Here is a 21,827-nt window from a genome sequence, read left to right as displayed (position 1 = left end):
GGTGTCGCTGGCAAGGCCAGCATTTATTGCCCATCCCTAATTGCCTTTGAGAAGGTGGTGGTGAGCCGCCTTCTTGAACCGCTGCAGTCCGTGTGGTGAAGGTACTCGCACAGTGCTGTTAGGTAGGGAGTTCCAGGATTTTGGCCCAGCGACGATGAAAGAATGGCGATATACTTCTACGTCAGGATGGTGTGTGACTTGGAGGGGAACTTGGAGGTGGTGGTGTTCCCATGCGTCTGCTGCCCTTGTCCTTCTAGGTGGAAGAGGTCTTGAGTTTGGAAGGTGTTGCCGAATAAGCCTTGGCAAGTTGTTGCAGTGCATCTTGTAGATGGTACACACTGCAGCCACAATACGCTGGTGGTGGAGGGAGTAAATGTTTAAGGTGGTAGATGGGGGTGCTAATCAAGCGGGCTGCTTTGTCCTGGATGGTGTCGAACTTCTTGAGTGTTGTTGGAGCTGCACTCATCCAGGCAAGTGGAGAGTATTCCATCACACTCCTTACTTGTGCCTTGTAGATGGTGGAAAGGCTTTGGGAAGTCAGGAGGTGAGACACTCGTTGCAGAATACCTAGCCTCTGACCTGCTCTTATTGCCAGAGTATTTATGTGGCTGGTCCAGTTAAGTTTCTGGTCAATGGTGACCCCCAGGATGTTGATGGTGGGGGATTCAGCGATGGTAATTCCATTGAATGTCAAGGGGCGCTGGTTAGACATAGTCATTGCCTGGCACTTATGTGGTGCGAATGTTACCTGCCACTTATCAGCCCAAGCCTGAACGTCGTCCAGGTCTTGTTGCATGCGGGCATGGACTGCTTCATTATCTGAGGAGTTGTGAATGGCACTGAACACTGTGCAGTCATCAGCGAACATCCCCATTTCTGACTTTATGCTGGAGGGAAGGTTATTGATGAAGCAGCTGAAGATGGTTGGGCCAAGGACACTGCCCTGAGGAACTCCTGCAGCGATGTCCTGGGGCTGTGATGATTGACTTTCAATCACCACAGCCATCTTCTTTTGTGCTAGGTATGACTCCAGCCAGTGGAGAGTTTTCCCGCCAATTCCTATTGACTTCAGTTTTACTAGGACTCCTTGATGCCACACTCGGTCAAATGCTGCCTTGATGTCAGTGACTCTCATTTCTCACTCTGGAATTCAGCTCCTTTTTCCATGTTTGGACTAAGGCTGTAATGAGGTCGGCAGCCAAGTGGTTCTGGCGGAACCCAAACTGTGCATCGGTGAGCAGGTTATTGGTGAGTAAGCGCCACTTGATAGCACTATCAATGACACCTTCCATCACTTTGCTGATGATTGAGAGTAGACTGATGGGGCGGTAATTGGCCGGATTGGATTTGTCCTGCTTTTTGTGGGCAGGACATACCTGGGCAGTTTTCCACATTGTCGGATAGATGCCAGTGTTGTAGCTGTACTGGAACAGCTTGGCTAGAGGTGCGGCTAGTTCTGGAGCACAAGTCTTCAGCACGATAGCCGGGATGTTGTCAGGGCCCATAGCCTTTGCTGTATCCAGTGCGCTCAGCCATTTCTTGATAACACGTGGAGTGAATCGAATTGGCTGAAGACTGGCTTCTGTGATGGTGGGGGACCTCAGGAGGAGGCCGAGATGGGTCATCCACTCGGCACTTCTGGCTGAAGATGGTTGCAAACGCTTCAGCCTTGTCTTTTGCACTCATGTGCTGGGCTCCACCATCAGTGAGGATGGGGATATTCACGGAGCCTCCTCCTCCCATTAGTTGTTTAATGGTCTACCACCATTCATGACTGGATGTGGCAGGACTGCAGAGCTTTGATCTGATCCGTTGATTGTGGGATCGCTTAGCCCTGCCTATAGCATGCTGCTTCTGCTTTTTGGCATGCATGTAGTCCTGTATTGCAGCTTCCTTAGGTTGGCACCTCATTATTAGGTACGCCTGGTGCTGCTCCTGGCATGCTCTTCTACACTCCTTATTGAACCAGGGTTGGTCCCCTGGCTTGATGGTAATGGTAGAGTGAGGGATATGCCGGGCCATGAAGTTACAAATTGTGGTGGAATACAATTCTGCTGCTGCCTCACAGCGTCTCATGGATGCCCAGTTTTGAGCTGCTAGATCTGTTCTGAACCTATCCCATTTAGTGCCACACAACACGATGGAGGGTGTCCTCAGTGTGAAGACCGGACTTCATCTCCACAATGACTGTGCGGTGGTCACTGCTACCAATACTGTCATGGAACGATGCATCTGCGACAGGTAGATTGGTGAGGACAAGGTCAAGTAGGTTTTTCCCTTGTGTTGGTTCTCTCACCACCTGCCGCAGGCCCAGTCTGGCAGTTATGTCCTTCAGGACTCAGCCAGCTTGGTCAGTAGTGGTGCTACCAAGCCACTTTTGGTGGTGGACATTGAAGTCCCACATCCAGAGTACATTCTGTGCCCTTGCTACTCTCGGTGCTTCTTCCAAGTGGTGTTCAACATGGCGAAGTACTGATTCATCAGCTGAGGGAGGGCGGTAGGTGGTAATCAGCAGGAGGTTTCCTTGCCCATGCTTGACCTGAAGCCATGAGACTTCCCAGGGCTACTCCTTCCCGACTGTATACCACTGTGCCGCCACCCCTACCTCTGGTGGGCCTGTCCTGCCGGTGGGACAGGACATGGATGGTGATGGAGGAGTTTGGGACATTGGCTGAAAGGTATGATTCTGTGAGTATGACTATGTCAGACTGCTGCTTGACTAGTCTGTGGGACAGCACTCCCAATTTTGGCACAAGTCCCCAGATATTGGTGAGGGTCGACTCGGCTGGGTGTGCCATTGCCATGTCCGTAGCCAGTGCCGAGGTCGATGCCGGGTGGTCCGTCCGGTTTCATTCTTATTGTTGGGTTTCGTAGCAGTTTGTTACAACTGAGTATCGTGCTAGGCCATTTCAGAGGGCAGTTAAGAGTCAACCACATTGCTGTGGGTCTGGAGTCACATATAGGCCAGACTAGGTAAGGACAGCAGATTTCCTTCTCTAAAGGACATTAGTGAACCAGATGGGTTTTTATGACAACCCGATAGTTTCATGGTTACCATTACTGATACTAGCTTTTTATTCCAGATTTATTTTAATTAACTGAATTTAAATTCCGCAGCTGCTGTGGTGGGATTTGAACTTATGTCTCTGGATCATTAGTCCAGTGACATTACCACTATGCTACCGTTCCCACATGCAAGTCCTTTCCTTTCTTCTTTCTTTTACCAACCATCTATACATATGTGTGTGTTGTGCCTCACTCCTCCTTATGGATCAAAGCCTGGGGTTTGCCCACAATGCCTTCCTTCCTTTACATAGATGCATCATTGCCCCACTCCCATGTGCACCAGAAGCAACTCTGATTAGTCCAGCTTTCGCTCTTCGAAATCAGCAGGAATTCAAATATCCCGTGCAGTGCTGAGATCATCCTATATGAGACTGCATAGGTGTATACATTATCTTTGAATTTCAACTTAAATTAGCTGAGTTTAAAATTTAAAGAAATTCTGAGTTTTGGTGCATCTCCTCTGGCTATGCGAGGTTGCATTGATGGCGCTCCTGCTCAGCAAGCTTGTCTCCCTTATGACCCCCATCCGTCATGCCCTTGTCAACCCACCGCCCCTCCCCCTTTCAAACAATCCCAAGTGCTGTATTGGCATGTTGATTCACTTTTAGGTAGAGGGAGGAGAGATGCATTAATATACAGCAACAGATTGTCTTCACAGAAGTTTCTAAATTCATGCTGCATACATATTAAACTTGAAACTTTGGAGGGGGAATTATGCATGAAGCACAGTTGTGGAGCTCATTATAGTGTATTAGGAAAACACATTGGGAGTTACAATTTGTGTAAAATTTCATTAACACTTTGCAAACTCTCCAGTCTGCTAAAAGTAAGAAAAAAAGCAATGTGTAAAATTCATTTGCAATTAATTCAGAAATAAATTTAACAAAACTGGATGCAAAATACTTTGGAAATCTCAGATTTGCAGGAGAGGCACCAAAATCTGTTATGCTATAAACAATGGGCTGTTGTCGTTGGCAGGTATTTTTTGTGATCATGAAATCATTATGACAAGACATCAAGATCAAGCAAATTTGATATATTATTCATGCACCCATGCTCAGGCGAGCTAGAGTTGCAGTGTATTTCACCTCTGGTCTGAAACACCGAAGCCCCCAGTGTTACAAATTCACATCTGGTGTCAGTCACTCCCTTATGCAATTTGGTCGCCTGCTGCTTATGGAGGTTGACTCCCATTGCCCTATACCTTACATAGAATATACAGCACAGAAACAGGCCATTCGGCCCAACCAGTCCATGCCGGCATTTATGCTCTGCTCGAGCCTCCTCCCGCCCTTCTAGTGCAGTAGCGGAACACAGGAGTGTAATAATGAAACACCCTTGTGTTCTGGACTCGATCTCTGTTTTAGACACTTGTACCTTCAAAAGAGATTAGCTTCCCAAAATAGCCACATGCTGAGTTGTGGATGTTACAATGTGAGAAGAGATTTTCTCATAGACAGTGAAACAATTAACAAATTGTTGCCATGTCTGGTTGTTCAGAAAGTCACTGGTTTTGGAAACCTTTTTGAGCTCTGAGGGAGTTGTCAGAAAGCTTTTAAGAATCAACACTAAGTGGAAGTTGGACAGCAAAGGGAAAGAAAGGATTCACATTAATGTGACAGCTTTCAGATCCTCGGAACATCCCAAAGTGCTTCACAGTCAGTTACTTTTTGAACTATTGTTATGTAGGCAACCAATTTGTGTACAGCAAGATCCCACAAACAGTAATAAGGTAAATGGCTTGCTTTTAAAGAAAGCAGTATTTGAACATTGACATCTTCCGCACTGAACATTGACTTTGTTGTGAACCTATTTATCCATTCTTTTGTGAACTGAATGTTACACAATGATAGCCTTCAGTGTGGAATTGGGAATTAATATTTGGGATGTTGTTTCAAACAAGAATTAAGTTTAAGATGCTTTTGACTTGTTTTCAGTGCTTCTTAAAAATAATAGTTTTGTGAATACATTTAATTTTAACCATTGTTATTCTAATGTGCAGGTGGTTTACAGGCAATAGCTGAATTGTTGCAAGTCGATTGTGAAATGTATGGTCTCACCGATGACCATTACAGTGTCACATTGCGACGATATGCTGGGATGGCACTTACAAATTTAACTTTTGGGGATGTTGCAAATAAGGTAGGCAATTTATTATAGATAAGTTTTAGGTTTTGTATCCTAAACGTGAACTTGTCTGTTTTCTTCACAGGTGCTTTGTGTTTCCAACATTTTCTGGTTTGTTTTAGAATTCCAGCATCTGCAAAACTTTGCCTTTTACTTCTATTGCTTTGTCATTTTTAAAAGATTGTAATATTTAAACTAATTTGGTGTAATGTCACATTCCGAACAACTCTGCTAATGAGTAGTTATATTAAAATTAAGGTAAAACTGATTTAAGTTCAACTCGGTTGTGTGGCACAGCAACATGCTGCACTGCAAAACACTGCCCGCTATTCACCATACACTCAGTTCCTAACCACAGGCAAACTAAAATGTTTATATATCCTGTTTAAGCAATCGTAACATTAAAAAAAGTTGAATGGTGTCAGAGTTGCTTCTGCAATATTGTTTCCTCTTCACAGGCCACACTCTGTTCTATGAAAGGCTGTATGAGAGCAATGGTAGCTCAACTGAAGTCAGAAAGTGAAGATCTACAGCAGGTAAGGATCGTAGTTTTTAAACTTAAGTTTCAGTGGAAGGTCAGTTAACTTGAGCATAAACAACTCTTAAAACAGTCTCTAAAATCACTGTGGGTAAACAAAACCATTTGAAGTATAAGGTTTTCCCGAATACATTGAACACCTAAACAGATCATTTCTGTGGGGTTTACTGTCTTGCCAAATTGAGAATATATTGGGGAAAAAATGATACGAGTAATAGTTGAGTGCATTAGTCATAATGCCATCTTTAACTTGGAAAGACAGCACACACAAACTCTTACATTATCCAGTCATACCTTAAAGTTTTTAATCAAATACTGCACTAATCAGATGTTCATCACTGTGTATGTCCGAATCTAATGTAGTATCACAGCACAACTATGACCATTTCCGTGAAAAGATTCTTGCCATCACTATAATAATTTTGTCAAGCGCTTTTGTATTAACATGAGTGATCATGACTTCATCAGGCTCATTAAGCCTAATGAGCATAGAGATCAGTTCTGTTTTGTCATCATTAGGAGTGAATGGGAAAATAAAATAAAATGGCAAATCCAATAAAAGCATTGCAATACTCTCTTTTATCTACTGAATTATTTTGATTGTCAAACATATTTTTCTGTTTTAGGTAATTGCCAGTGTATTGCGAAATTTATCGTGGCGAGCAGATGTAAACAGTAAAAAGATCTTGCGTGAAGTTGGAAGTGTGAGCGCGTTAATGGAATGTGCCCTGGATGTGAAAAAGGTAGGAAAGGAATTCCTTTCACACAACGTTAAAATTCCAGATATTTTCCATTCAGAATGTTCACAAAAATGTGATTTCCAAATATTTAGGACTCTCTTGCCATCTTATCTGCTTAAAGTTCAAATTGTTTATTGACACAACTACTTCCTTTTATGAAGAATAATCATTGTTTTTGTGACCATGCTGATGTTCCTGTGGCAAGAACATATATGATTGGAATTGCTTTTTTCATTCCCCACGTAACTTGAGGTTTTCAAAATTATGCAAAGTTTTGAGACGGTCAATAGCAAAAGATTTTTTCCACTGTTTGGTGAATCAATAACAAGGTCACATAGACTCAAGATTATCATTAGAAGAATGAAGGGGTTACTTGGAAGAAATTTTTCAAACAGGGTTATTAGAGCGTGAAATATTTTACCACATAATTTGACTATTGAACATAATTTAAAACAGGAAATGGGTAAGTTTTTAAACAGGGAGAATATAAAAGCCAGTTCTGACGAAAGGTCATCGACCTGAAACGTTAACTCTGTTTCTCTCTCCACAGATGCTGCCTGACCTGCTGAGTATTTCCAGCATTTTCTGTTTTTATTTCAGATTTCCAGCATCTGCAGTATTTTGCTTTTGAATATAAAAGGATATAGGGAAAGGGCTGGGAAAAGGAATTTAAGTAGCAAGTTTCTGTTAGAGAGTCAACACAGGCAGGATGGGTCAAATGGACTCCTGTGCTGTAAATTCAATGAATTTTAACCCAAAAACAGTGAATTGCATGAGGAAAAGATTTGTATACCTGATCACTTGTAAGTTCCAGTCAAAGGTGGCTGCAGTACCACTTTTGACTGCAAGTGCTTGTAATAACTCAGTACAAATTCTCACTAAATGGAAGTGCACATTAAAGAACAGGGACAAGGATTAAAAACCACAAGTGCTGAAAATCAGGTGTGCTAACCTCCATGCCTGATACTCCAATCTGAACTCTAGTTAAGCAGAGGCTCCAAAATCTTAGATCTTGATACCATGCCGCCTTGCATGTCCTCATTCATCAGTTCTTTTTCTGCTGGCTGTTTCCCTTTTGTGACTAAAGTGAGCATTTTCTAAGATCCCGATTCTGTGTTTAGTTTGATAAGCAAAAAAAAACCCGGTCTTTGGTTAACAATATGTGGAAAGTGATTTCCAGTGGCCTGTACCTTCTCTTGCAACTTGAAGATTAGTATCTCAAGAATAAGATTTCCAAAGTGCAAGCTGGTGATTCATAGAAATACATGATAGTTAGAAGATGTGCCATGTATTAGTAGGATGTAGGTTCAAGGCAGTGATTTCATCCACGTATCTTTGAATCTCGACTGGATTGTGTGGGAGGTAGAGGTGATGCTCGGCATTTCCCCATGGGGATTGAAAATGTGAGCCCATGTCAACTCTTCTTCCAATTGCTGAGCAACACTGACCTGCAGGGCTAATGTACATGGTATAAAAATAATTAAAAGGTAGGGAACAAACTTCTATTTTAAATGTTACAAAATGTACACTCTCCCACCCTTGGATTATGTGAGCTCAACCAAAGTGAAGACGTGAAAGGAATCCTTTACTCCAACTTTTAACATTCAGGACAGTCATTGTCAAAGCATGTGTATGTGTAAATATATTTCTGTATCTATTGTTACAAAGGGGATTAGTACAATATGAATGTCTTATTAAATTTGACAGTCACCATAAAGGCAGAATTGTAATATGCTGCAAATGCTATTTATCAAGGTTTTTGTTATCTTTCTAAGTGTACTTTGGGGGAGACAATGAGGAAAATTATTGTAGAAATTAAAAATGTTGCAGCATTTAAATGTATGGTACATCAGAAAGATGCACAATGTAAAATCTAATACACATACCGTGCAAATGTTCAAAAATGTCTCCTAAGACATGAGTTAATCAAAACAAATTGAAATTGTATATTCATTTTTCCCTCGTCGTTCTTAAAGGAATCAACCCTGAAGAGTGTTCTTAGTGCCCTTTGGAATTTATCTGCACACTGCACTGAGAATAAGGCTGACATCTGTGCTGTGTGTGGTGCTCTTGCCTTTTTAGTCGGCACTTTAACCTACAGAAGCCAAACCAACACACTCGCCATTATTGAAAGTGGAGGTGGCATCCTACGGAATGTTTCTAGTCTGATTGCTACAAATGAAGATCACAGGTGTGTGCAGTCTTCCTTTGTTTTGTAGAAATAATTTATTACTTCATGAAAATCAATCGCTCCTATACCTATAGTCATGGTGATTTAAAAGATACCTTAAACATTGAGTGTTGTAGTGAATTATACCCTTGGTTCAGTCATCTACACAAATACACTGTGGCCATTTATAGTACTTACGAATTTCAACCCACGTATTAACCTATTATAAAGTTGTTCACACTTGTAAACAAATTCTCAGTTCTGTTTAGCATCATCCATATACTAATGATGTGGGGAAGACTTTTATAGAAGAATTAAACCAATTCTACGAGAGATTTTACCTGTTCACACGTACAAATATAGACAGCCATTTTCAAAGACTTTGGTTAACAAAGCTCATGCTGGAAAATGTTCCTCCACTAGAAGCAAGTGTGTGTGTGTGTATGTCACTCAAATTGATTTTAACTTGGGTCCTTCAGCTGAATGTACGGTGTCTGCAGTTTTTGCATACTGCTCAGTTTACAATTTTAGATAACGGCACTGAATCTTAAAATTTAGTACCATTTTCTAAAACACGGAGTTTTCAAAGTAAAACGATTCATGCTTCTTCACAACACAACCAACCCCTTGCTCAATGCAAAAGTCAGCTCCTTAGGCAAGCCCACACATCCTATAAACCCAAATTTAACCTTATGTGTGAAGTATAAGTGTCAACCTTGGCTCAGTGTTGTTACTCTCGCATCTGAGTCAGATGAGACATGAAATTGAAGCCCTGTCTGCTCGGGTGGATATAAAAGGTTCCATGGCACTATTCAATGAAGAGCAGGAGAGTTCTTCTGGTGTCCAGTCTCTATGTTGTCAGACTACTTGTCCGACATCCAGTACTGGATAAGCAGAAATTTCCTCCAACTAAATATTGGGAAGACCGAAGCTGATGGCCCATAATTTGCGGTCAGCGGCGAAGCAAAGGCGTTTGCCACTGGCCCCGAAGTAAGCTTCCCCCAAGACCTGTAGCGAGAAGTTCAGCTTTTCCGACGCACAATTGAAATCAACGCAAGTTAATGGGGAATCCCTAACATAAACTGCTGTGACATCAACAAGCTGTCTAAGCAGCCAATCAAAATGCAGAATTCTCACTTACAGCTAACCAGGAAGTGGGTAAGCTCCTTTGATTCTTAACTTTTCGCAACTTTGGTGTCATATTTGACCCCGAGATGAGCTTCCGACCACATATCTGCACCATCACTAAGACCACCTATTTCCACCTCCGTAACATCGCCCAAATCCGCCCCACCTCAGCTCTTCTGCTAAAACCCTCGTCCATGCCTTTGTTACTCTAGTCTTGACTATTCCAAACCACTCCTGACCGGCCTCCCATGTTCTACCCTCCGTAAATTGGAAATAGTACGTAGTGCCAATGTAGGCTTCTGATCTCTCCAAAAGAGGGAAAAACACCAAACTGACAAACCATGTCTGTCAGGCTAAAACTAATTTGAAATTATTGTAAGATGTAATTTTTTTACAGAAGCAAGAATAGTCAGATAAATGACAGTCGAGTCCTTACTTCACATTGGTACTTTGAAACTATTTTTGAGACAAAGTAACAAAGCATTTTGAGATTCTTGCTATCTCTTGATAGCAACATAGAAGACAACTCAGCTTCCATGGAGTTTTACAACAGCACAATGACTTGGATATATGGCTTGACATGAGCTGAAGCAATGGCTTATTATCTGTCCTCAGCCTGGGAGGACTCTGGATACAGAGCTGTCAATTGAGATAGAGTTAAAAGGCCTGCTTCTCAGATACCTAACTTCAAACAGATTCCCACACCTACAAGACTCAGCAGATTTTCTACAGTAGGCAACAGTCATACTGTAGGATACCCCCTGTAGGACAGCCATCACAAATAATGGCACTGTTTTTTGCAGCAGAAAACTTACAACATTGTACCTTCCCTCCATCCCTGCCCTGTGTTCTTTTCCCTACTCCCTTCCCCACTTCCCCTCACTGCTGTCTCCACCTCCCCATCTGCCTCCCTCTATCTGCTGCCTACCATTTCCCCCCTCCCTCCTCCTCTCTGCCGCCCTGCCTCCCTCCGCCCCTCCCTCCCCTCTCCTTCCCTCCCCCTCTCCTTCCTCCACCCCGTCACCCTCCCTCTGCCCCCTCCCTCCCGCCGCTCCTCTCCCTCTCGCCCCCTCCTCTCCATCTCCCCCTTCCCATCTTCCTCCCCCCCTCCTCGTCTCCCTCCCTTCCTTTCACTCCCTGCCCCTCCATCCCCCCTCCCTCTGCCCTTTTCCTCCCTCCGCCCTCATCCTCCCTCTCCTGCCCCCACACCCCCTCCTCTCCTCCCCTCATCCTCCTCCTCCCTCCTTCCCTCTGCCTTGCTCCGCCCCCCCGCTCACTCCCTCCGCCCACCCCCCCCGCTCGCTCCCTCCGCCTTATCTAAAATCAGATAAATCTCATTCCATCGCCTCACCTAAGCTAAATTACATCTTACATTCAAAATGCGTTAATTATTACTGTGGATTTCCTCTGTTACAAGCTATTTTAATCTAATTCAATACATAAAGTACTTCAATTTAGTGTTCAAGTGAATTTGATAAGGACAGTCCACATAAACAAAGTGTGACTGTTGAGCATATTATCCTTATTTTCTTGTTTTTTGCCTTGATTGAAATTAATATAGGCAAGTGTGTATTTGGTTTATAAATGGTTTTCTAAATAACTCTGTTTTCTATTCAGGCAAATCCTGCGAGAAAACAATTGCTTACAGACGTTGCTGCAGCACTTAAAATCACACAGCCTGACAATAGTTAGCAATGCATGTGGAACCCTTTGGAATCTCTCTGCTCGAAATGCCAAGGATCAGGAGTCTTTGTGGGACATGGGAGCAGTTAGCATGCTCAAAAATCTAATTCATTCTAAACACAAAATGATTGCAATGGGAAGTGCTGCAGCTTTGAGGAACCTAATGGCTAACAGACCTGCTAAGTACAAAGATGCCAACATTATGTCTCCAGGATCAAGTCTGCCATCTCTGCATGTTCGGAAACAAAAGGCTCTGGAAGCAGAGCTGGATGCTCAACAATTATCAGAGACTTTTGATAATATTGATAATTTGAGCCCCAAAACATCCCATCGCAATAGACAAAGACACAAACAAGGCAGATACAGTGAGTATGTTTTGGACTCTGGAAGGCATAATGATGATGGGGTATGCAGGTCAGAGAGTTTCAACACTGGAAACTTGACTGTGCTGTCACCATATATGACTTCTTCAATGCTACCTGGTTCATCAAGAGACAGCAGGGGCACTGTAGAAAGCTCTAGAGCAGAAAAGGACCGAAGTGTAGAAAGAGATAGAAGAGGAACAGATACTGATGCCTATCCCTCTTCATCTGATAATGTGCCAGATCCTTCTAAAAGAATAGGGAGACAGATGCCGACCACTGCAGCTCAAATAGCCAAGGTCATGGAAGAGGTATCAAGTATGCATTTATCCTCAGAGGACAGGAATTCAGCATCTGCTTCTGACCTACATTGTGTGCCAGAGGACAGGACTGGAATGAGACGAGGATCATCATCTCATCCCCATTCTAACATTTTTAACTATGGTAAACCTGAAAACTCCAACAGAACCACTTCCATGCCTTATGGGAAAACGGAGTACAGGAGGTCATCAAATGATAGCTTGAATAGTGTTAGCAGCAGTGATGGCTATGGGAAAAGAGGGCAGATGAAACCATCGATAGAGTCCTACTCAGAGGATGATGAAAGCAAATTCTGCAATTATGAAAAATATCCTGCTGATCTTGCCAACAAAATTCACAATGCCAATCATTTAGATGACAATGATGCAGAATTAGACACACCAATTAATTACAGTCTTAAATATTCAGATGAACAGTTAAATTCTGGCCGACAGAGCCCATCACAAAATGAACAGTGGGCACGGCAAAAGCATATTGTCGAAGAAGAGATGAAAAGGAATGAACATAAGCAGACCAGAACTCAACCCTCTGGATATTCTATCTACTGTGAAAGTACATGCGGTGGGGATGAAGCACATAGTAAATTCCAGCCTCGATTTGGTCAATCAGATTGCTCTTATAGCACCAGGGCACATAATAATTCTGAGCAAATTAGAGTAGATTCTGAGCACAGAATGAACCAGAAAGTTAATCCATCTCTTTGCCAGGTAGATGATTATGAAGATGACAAACCAACCAACTACAGTGAACGTTACTCTGAAGAAGAACAGCATGAGGAGGAAGAGGACAGGCCCACAAATTATAGTATAAAGTTTACAGAGGAAGAACACCATGTTGAACAGCCAATTGATTATAGTTTGAAGTATTCCTCAGAAATCCCTCCCTCTTCACAGAAGCAATCTTTTATGTATTCAAAAGGTCCTTCGGTTCAAAACCCAACAAAGGATCATGCAGCATCAAGTTGTGGAAGCACACCAAGTTCCAAAATCAGCACCTCTAGTCAACAGAGGCGACTTCACCCTAGCTCTGCACAAACTAGAACAACTGCCACTCCTGCAGTACAAAAATCAGCTACTTGTAAGGCTCCTTCAATTAACCAAGAAACTATGCAGACTTATTGCGTAGAGGATACTCCTATTTGCTTTTCAAGATGTAGTTCACTGTCATCTCTGTCATCAGAGGATGAAATGGAAGGTCGTGGCCAAGCCAAGCGTGTATCAGATGATGGAACCACTTTGCAGATTATTGACCTCAAGGAAAATCATGGACAGTTATCTGCTGAAGCAGCAATGGGTGAGGCTTCCTCTACTTCGCACCATACACGAATGAAACAAAATAGGCTGCAGGCCACCAATGTGTCTCAGCCTGATATTTCTCGGCAGAAAGCTGTTGAGTTCTCTTCGGGTGCCAAATCACCATCCAAAAGTGGAGCACAGACTCCTAAAAGCCCACCAGAGCACTATGTGCAGGAAACTCCTTTGGTATTCAGCAGGTGTAGTTCAGTCAGTTCATTGGGGAGTTTTGAAAGTCAGTCAATTGCCAGTTCTATTCAGAGCGAACCTTGCAGTGAAATGGTTAGTGGAGTTATAAGCCCAAGTGATCTTCCAGACAGTCCAGGACAGACAATGCCTCCTAGTAGAAGTAAAACTCCACCACCTCAACCAGTTCAACTGAAGAGAGATGCACATAAAATCAAGGAACAAACTAATGTTAAAAGCAGAGAGCCTGGCCAAAGGCAAGAGGCTGTGAATGCAGCAGTCCAAAGAGTCCAGGTTCCTCAGGACGGTGATAGTCTGATGCATTTTGCAACAGAAAACACTCCAGATGGATTTTCTTGTGCATCAAGTTTGAGTGCTCTTAGCCTTGATGAACCATTTATTCAGAAAGATCTTGAGCTCAGAGTAATGCCTCCTGTTTATGAAGATGATCAGAGGAATGAAGAACCTGATAAGGAGGAAGATACAAGTGAGAAAAATCAGTGTAAAGCAGAGAAAGCTGCAGAACCTGAGAAAGATATACTGGAAGATGATGATGACGATGATATTGATATCTTAGAAGAATGCATAAATTCAGCCATGCCAACTAAATCTTCAAGTAAATCAAAGAAAACTGCTGCTAGTACAACAGCACGGATACCACCTCCAGTAGCAAGGAAACCAAGTCAGTTGCCTGTGTACAAATTGCTTTCTAATCAAAATAGAGTCCATGCTCAAAAGCATGTCAGTTTTAACCATGACATATTTAGGGAAGATATGCCACGAGTCTACTGTGTTGAGGGAACTCCAATAAACTTTTCAACAGCTACATCTCTAAGTGACCTCACCATTGAGTCACCTCCAAATGAACTGGTAAATTCAGATGGCATTCGTCCTACATCTGAATCTGCAGTGATGGAAAAGAGAGATACTATCCCAACTGAGGGCAGGAGTACAGATGATGCAGAAACGGCAAAAGGGCCCACTACTGCTCAGCCAGGACAAGATGATAAAACGGAGGAAGGTGATATTCTAGCTGAATGTATAAATTCTGCTATGCCAAAAGGAAAGAGCCATAAACCCTATAGAATTAAAAAAATGATGAATCAAATGCAACATGCATCAACATCTGTGAACAACCCAAATCAGCAAGAGGCAGAGAAAAGGAAACCAACATCTCCAGTGAAGCCATTGTCTCAGAACAGTGAATACAAGGCACGCTCATTACAACGAGCATCTATGTCTGATCCTCCAAGTAGCTTCTCTGCTGAAGGCAGCTACACAGAACACAGGAAAGACATGGAAAAGGTTAGCAAAAGGCAAGCCACTAAAAACACTGCTGGGGATTTTCAAGATAAACCACCAAATAATGATAACCGTGTTCGTGGAGGTTTTGTATTTGACTCCCCACATCATTATACTCCAATTGAAGGAACTCCATATTGTTTTTCCCGAAATGATTCCCTGAGTTCACTTGACTTTGATGATGATGATACCGATCTCACAAAAGAGAAAGCAGAACTGAAAAAAGAAAAAGGCGAAAAAGATAATGCTTCCAATGGTGTAAAAAATTGTAATAACGAACGAATTCCCAACAGTCAGCAACCTACTGATAGAATGCAATCAGGTCAAAAATCCTTACCAGGCAGAGGGCAGTCAAAATCTGCGTTACAGAGGCAGGCTGTTTTCTCCCAAACACCAAAAGACAACAATGACCGAGAAACAGTTACAGATGAGAAAATGCAGAATTTTGCCATTGAAGATACTCCTGTCTGTTTTTCTCGTAATTCGTCCCTAAGTTCGCTCAGTGATATTGACCAAGAGAATAATAATAAAAAAGCAGGACAGCATAGTGAACAGGGAGAGCACACAAATAGCCAAGTTGCAGTGAACAGACCTCCAGCTTCTGGCTATGCTCCCAAGTCATTTCATGTTGAAGACACACCAGTGTGCTTTTCTAGAAATAGCTCCCTTAGCTCTCTTAGCATAGACTCTGAAGATGACCTTCTACAGGAGTGTATCAGTTCAGCTATGCCAAAAAAGAAAAAGCTCCTTGCAAAAGATAAGAGTAACTGGGAAAATACAGGAAGTGATACTTCTGCAGCATCAGTAGAGGAGATGGACGAATCTATGAATTTAAGAGAGCAAGTGCAAAGCCCTATTTCAGAACAGGCTTTCTCTCCAGATTCTGAAAGCTTTGACTGGAAAGCCATTCAAGAGGGTGCTAATTCTATAGTAAGTAGCTTGCACCAGGCTGCTGCTTGCCTGTCAAGACAGGGTTCTTCTGATTCTGATTCCATTTTGTCACTTAAATCTAGTATTTCCTTAGGATCGCCCTTTCATCTAACACCTGACCAGGAAGAAAAAACATTCACTTCCAATAAAGGCCCTAAAATTGTGAAACCTGGTGAAAAAATCAACAGTGACAACAAAAAGAATGACGAAGAAAATGTTAAAGCTATTCGAGGAGGGAAAAGGGTATATAAAAGTTTAATAACTGGAAAGGCCCGTTCCAACGTTGAGACTGCTTCCAGTCAGCCAAAGCACCATCAACAGGCAAATATGCCTATGATCTCACGTGGAAGGACCATGATTCACATACCTGGTGTAAGGAACAGCTCACCTAGCACCAGCCCTATTCCGAAGATGCCACCAAAAAATACAACCTCTAAAAGTGTAAGCCCAGGACAAAATTCAAATAATTCACCAAGAGGCATTAAAACTCCAATAAAATCAGAGTCGAGTCCAATAGGCAAGCAAACTGGTGCTCAGGGAACATCAACCAGCAAAGGACCTTCTAGGTCAGGATCTAGAGATTCTACTCCTTCTAGACCTTCCCAACAATCCCTATCTAGACCAATGCAGTCTCCTGGTAGAAATTCCATATCTCCAGGAAGAAATGGGATTAGCCCTTCTAACAAGATATCACAACTGCCAAGGACATCTTCTCCAAGTACTGCCTCAGCTAAACCTTCAGGATCAGGAAGAATGTCTTATACATCTCCGGGTAGACCACTGAGCCAGCAGGCCCCATCAAAGCAAACGGGCCTAGGAAAGGGCACACCTTCTATTACAAGAAGTGAATCAAATTCTAAGGGGCTAAGCCACAGTGCCAGTAGCACTGTGCCAGGTAAAAGAGTAGAACTGTCAAGAATGTCTTCAACAAAATCAAGTGGCAGTGAATCCGACAGATCCGAAAGGCCTACGTTAATGCGTCAATCAACTTTTATAAAGGAAGCCCCAAGCCCAACCTTGAGGAGAAAATTAGAAGAGTCTACTTCTTTTGAATCTTTATCACCACCTTCTAGGTCTGCATCACCAACTAGATCACAAACTCAGACTCCAGTTTTAAGTCCATCTCAGCATCTAGATATGATGCCCAGTCATTTACCAAATCAAACCAGCAGTTGGAGAAAAATTCCTCCAAACCAGAATCTCTCTGCAGAACATCTGGAAGGGAGACCTCTGCGGAAACATGATATAGCTCGTTCTCATTCTGAAAGCCCTTCAAGGCTTCCTGTGAACAGATCAGGTACATGGAAGCGTGAACATAGTAAACATTCCTCGTCCCTTCCTCGAGTTAGCACATGGCGAAGAACAGGGAGTTCTTCATCAATTCTGTCAGCTTCTTCAGAATCAAGCGAAAAGGCCAAAAGTGAAGATGAAAAACCACATCAAGGGAGTTTTGCACATGGTAATAAACAAGCCAAGGAAAACCCAGCTCCCTTGAGAGGAACTTGGAGGAAAGTTAAAGATAATGAAATTTCACAAATGAACAGCCACCCTCAAAATTCTTCAGCTACAAATAGTGTTGAATCCAAACATTTAGTTTACCAGATGGCTCCTCCTGTGTCAAAGACTGAGGATGTGTGGGTGAGAATTGAGGACTGCCCAATAAACAACCCTCGGCCTGGAAAATCTCCAACAGGCAATACACCCCCAGTCATCGATGATTTGCCTGAAAAGTTGCTTCTAAATGATGAAGAAGGTTCAGGTGATGCACAGAACAAACCAGCTTCAGAACACAGAACTCCTCCTCATGGTCTAAGAATGGAAAAACATTTAAATTCATTTCCCCAGTTGGATAGCCCAGAGAAAAAGGCAACAGAAGCAAAATCTGCTGTGAACAGTTCTGCTACCTCACCAGAAATTGATACCACAATTGTCACCGAGCGTACACCTTTTAGTTCAAACAGCTCAAGCAAGCACAATTCACCTAGTGGTACTGTTGCTGCAAGAGTCACTCCTTTCAACTACATACCCAGCCCTCGTAAAAGTAGCACAGATAACAGCACTACACGGCCATCCCAAATTCCAACACCTGTAAACAACAAGAGAAAGGAGAGCTCTAAACCTGAAGCCACTGAGTCCAGCGGAAATCAAAGCCCTAAACGTCATTCTGGATCCTATTTAGTAACTTCTGTTTGAAATAACTGTGGTTGTAGAACATTGATTTATGATGTATGATTTTGGCACAACTAACTTTTTTGGAGATGACTGTTGGTTTTACAAGAATTATTGATCAACTTCGATGCTTTTGTAAATATCTCGACTTTTTTCTCTTTGCAGAGGGTCTTTGTTAAGGAAGCCATATTTGTTAGAAAACTATAGATGCTGGAAATTTGGCAGGTGCATTTGGTTAGGAGGTTTGAGATTATTCCTACAGCTCATAAAAGCAACACATTGTACAGTCAGTTTTACTTGTATTATGTATTAAGAGTTCCTGCCATCCTTTATGTATTGCTTGGCTTATATAACTTAATACTTGGAAATTGTCTAGATAAGTCCATTAAAATGTATCAATCATGTTCAACATTTTAATAGCAAAAAAAAGGTCAGGGAGTTTTAAAAATTAGATATCTAATTATATACATGCAAAAAAGTGAATGAAATGAGTATTAATATTCCATGTTAGTAATTGTGAAGTATCCTAACCCTCTAAGTAATCATGCAGCTGTGAAATTCACAGCCTTATGATTTCTGCTGCAACAGCCTTCCCCAGCCTGCTCTTGTGCATGATCAGATCGGATGGTATGTTGTCTGAAGCAGTGACTCAATTCTGTGATCACATGATGTGCATAGATAGCTCCAGTGTATTACTGTACACTGCTGTGTGTGTGCTGCAAAAAGAGATTGTCTGTAACCTTGCAGCTTTGGCCTGGAGTATTTTTTTCCTGATCTAGATTTTACCAGAAAAGTAGATAGAGCCATTGCTATGCTGTAACTTGTTGTATATTGTTATTTGAGGTGAGATGGCTACTCTTATGAATGAGACAAAAATTGTTTCAGAAGAACTAAATGAACATTTCAAAATAAATTATTACTGTATGTATTAATTTTGGTTGTGTCAGTTGAAATTTTGTGGATAAACCTTACATTGAAGAAAAACAGATGCTTTAATGTTTTTTTAAATGGAATTTCTGGGCTCACTCATTAAAGTAAGGAATGTTGGTGCTAGTGACGGGAAAAGTTATGACTCCATGACTTGATGTCAGACAAGCAGTCACAGAAATTTGTAACACAGGAGGAAGCCATTCAACCATCATGTCTGTGCGGTTCTTTGCTAATGCAATCCAAAACTAATCCCATGTATCTCTGCTTGGAGTATTTTTCCATTTTTCCCTTAAAAGATGCAATGGTATTCTGGCTTTAACATTCCCAGTGTTAAAGCATTCCGTGCTCCAACAACCCTTAGTGTGAAGACATTTCTCCTGCCTCGTCACTCTCTTAGCAACAAATTTAGATTGGCCTACCATGAGGATGGAGGTGGTTGAAGGGTTATGGAAGGGCTTGGAGAGATAGAGCTGTTTATCATCATTGTTCATAAGGAAGCTGAACCTGTGCCTGCAGATCATGTCACCAAGGAGCAGGAAGAGAAAGAAGTAAGAAGATAGATCCTTGGGGGCTCCAGAGGTGACGGTGTATGGATGGGAAGAATAGCCATTGCTGGAGATCAGCTGCAGTCAATGTACCCTCTAAGTTGCACGCGTGTGCGGCCGTGCAGTAATCTGCAAGGTCCTGCGCAGCCGCTCATGAGCTTTTACGTTGGAAATATCGCGCATGCCCAGAAATTTAAAGAAGCCGTGCAGCTTACAGGGAACATTGGCTGCAGTCCCTCAAAACGGCAACAGAGAAGGAGGGATATAGAAAGAAAAGGAGGATTAGAACATCAGTCATAGAGGAAATCATTCATGACTTTGGGCAGGGCAGTTTCAGTGCTGTAAGAAGGGCAGAAGCTAGACAAGGGATTCAAAGAGGAGGTTTTGAGAGAAATGGGAGGCAAAAACATGTTAGGAACAGGAGTAGGCCATTCAGCCCCTCAAGCCTGTTCTGCCATTCAATTAGATCATGGCTGACATGTAACATTACTGACTTGTATCTCAACTTAATTTAACCACCTCTGTTCCATATCCCTTGATACCGTTACCGAACAAAAATCTATTGATCTCAGTCTTGAAAATTTCAATTGACCCAGCATCCACATCCTTTTAAGGGAGCGTGTTCCAGATTTCCACTACCCTTTGTGTGAAAAAGTGTTTTTTGATTTCACTCCGAAATAGCCTAGCACTAAATTCAAGGATGTTAGAGAGGTTAGAAAATGGGTGGTAGTTGGAGAGGGAAAATTGTTCATGGTTGAGTTTAATGGAGGGAGTGATGGTTGTTTTGAAAGGGTACAGGACAGTGTCTGAAGCAAGTGAGTTATTGTTGTTAGCTAGTATGAGTGGGTTCATGTGAGGTTCGTCACATGGAGATGCTGAGCTTGGAGAACGGGGGAGATGGGAGATGAACTGTCCAGTGACAAGGGAAGGAACTGCAATAGGTGGGAAATCATCAAAAGCTTAAGGGGGAAAAATTCGGTTGCTTTGCGCCTCCCATTAACACCAACCAACTAGCGCCCAGGCGCGGCACCGCCAACGCCTCCCACGAAATTCAACGGGAGGTAAGCGGCGGTAGTGACTGTTAGCGCCCGGCGGTGCTGCGCCGCCCCGTCCGTGATCTTTGGTAACGCCCCCTGACTTACCACCAGACGCTATGTCCGACGGGGTCGGTGGCCGGGGCGGCGCTAATTAAAGGCGAGGTGCTGGGCGGCCATTTTTGTTGCGGGCCACCTGCCAGCACCTGCCCCCGTTGAGGTCCCCGGCCTCCTCTTTTGCCGGCATTCCGATCCCTGGTGGCCTAGCTGGGCCCCAGGTTGCGCTGAGCAAGGCCCCTCCCCTTTAAGAAGGGTCAGAGAGAAGACAACATAGTTCCTTCTGGTGTAGAGAGCCTCAGTGACTTCCCGAATGCAGCGATGGACAGTGAACTGGGAGATGTTAGCTATGTCTCCTGCTGCAGACTGGAAGGATCCGCTGGCGAAGCAATTGAAGGCCACAGTGATCTTGACTGCCACTGGGAGAGCCGTGATCACCATGTTTTCAGGCTGCAGGTCTGGTTGCAGGAGTGGCAGAGTTCTGTGAGCACCTCCTTGGTGAAGCCTAGCCTCCTAATACACTGCTCATTGTGTAATTAATCATTAATTAATTAATTTAAAAAAACAGGTGAGTTCAAAAGCAGTGGGAGCAGAGCGAGAGCGCCAAAACCCGGGAGAGTTCAAAAGCAACGGGAGCAGAGCGAGAGCGCCAAAACCCGGGAGAGTTCAAAAGCAACGGGAGCAGAGCGAGAGCGCCAAAACCCGGGAGAGTTCAAAAGCAACGGGAGCAGAGCGAGAGCGCCAAAACCCGGGAGAGATCAAAAGCAGCAGGAGCAGGGCGAGAGCGCCAAAACCCGGGGGAGATCAAAAGCAACGGGAGCAGAGCGAGAGCGCCAAAACCCGGGGGAGATCAAAAGCAACGGGAGCAGAGCGAGAGCGCCAAAACCCGGGAGAGTTCAAAAGCAACGGGAGCAGAGCGAGAGCGCCAAAACCCGGGAGAGTTCAAAAGCAACGGGAGCAGAGCGAGAGCGCCAAAACCCGGGGGAGATCAAAAGCAGCAGGAGCAGGGCGAGAGCGCCAAAACCCGGGGGAGTTCAAAAGCAGCGGGAAACACTGAGATACAAAGGACCGGTGAGTGTAAAGAAGTAAAAAGTAATCGAAGTGTGACGTCACCAGAAAGCAGGTAAGTGATTGATTGGTTGGTCAATATTTCTCTATTTCTCGCTTTTTTTCCAAACTTGATAGTCTAAATTTAAGTGCCTTGGTGTAGATTAAAAGATATAAATGTTCCAAATTTAAAACCTAAT

At 43.1% G+C, this 21,827-nt stretch overlaps 1 protein-coding gene across 11 annotated transcripts in view; it reads left to right on the top strand.

Moving 5' to 3' along the window:
• The window catches only part of apc (APC regulator of WNT signaling pathway), a 395,143-nt gene extending 376,197 nt beyond the window's left edge, over positions 1–18,946 (top strand). For all 11 annotated transcript variants that reach the window (XM_085987196.1, XM_085987189.1, XM_085987193.1 and 8 more), the window contains 5 exons: positions 5,069–5,208; positions 5,652–5,729; positions 6,358–6,474; positions 8,448–8,662; positions 11,387–18,946. In XM_085987196.1, the coding sequence (XP_085843322.1) occupies positions 5,069–5,208; positions 5,652–5,729; positions 6,358–6,474; positions 8,448–8,662; positions 11,387–18,038 (7,202 nt within the window). In that variant the 3' untranslated portion in view covers positions 18,039–18,946. The remainder of the gene's footprint in view (positions 1–5,068; positions 5,209–5,651; positions 5,730–6,357; positions 6,475–8,447; positions 8,663–11,386) is intronic.
• Positions 18,947–21,827: the final 2,881 nt, after the last annotated feature.

The sequence above is a fragment of the Somniosus microcephalus genome, chromosome 1, assembly GCF_052327205.1.
Source record: "Somniosus microcephalus isolate GS21.2 chromosome 1, FLI_Smic_1.0, whole genome shotgun sequence".
Classification (NCBI taxonomy): Eukaryota; Metazoa; Chordata; class Chondrichthyes; order Squaliformes; family Somniosidae; genus Somniosus; species Somniosus microcephalus.
This window is presented reverse-complemented; position numbering and strand designations above follow the sequence as displayed.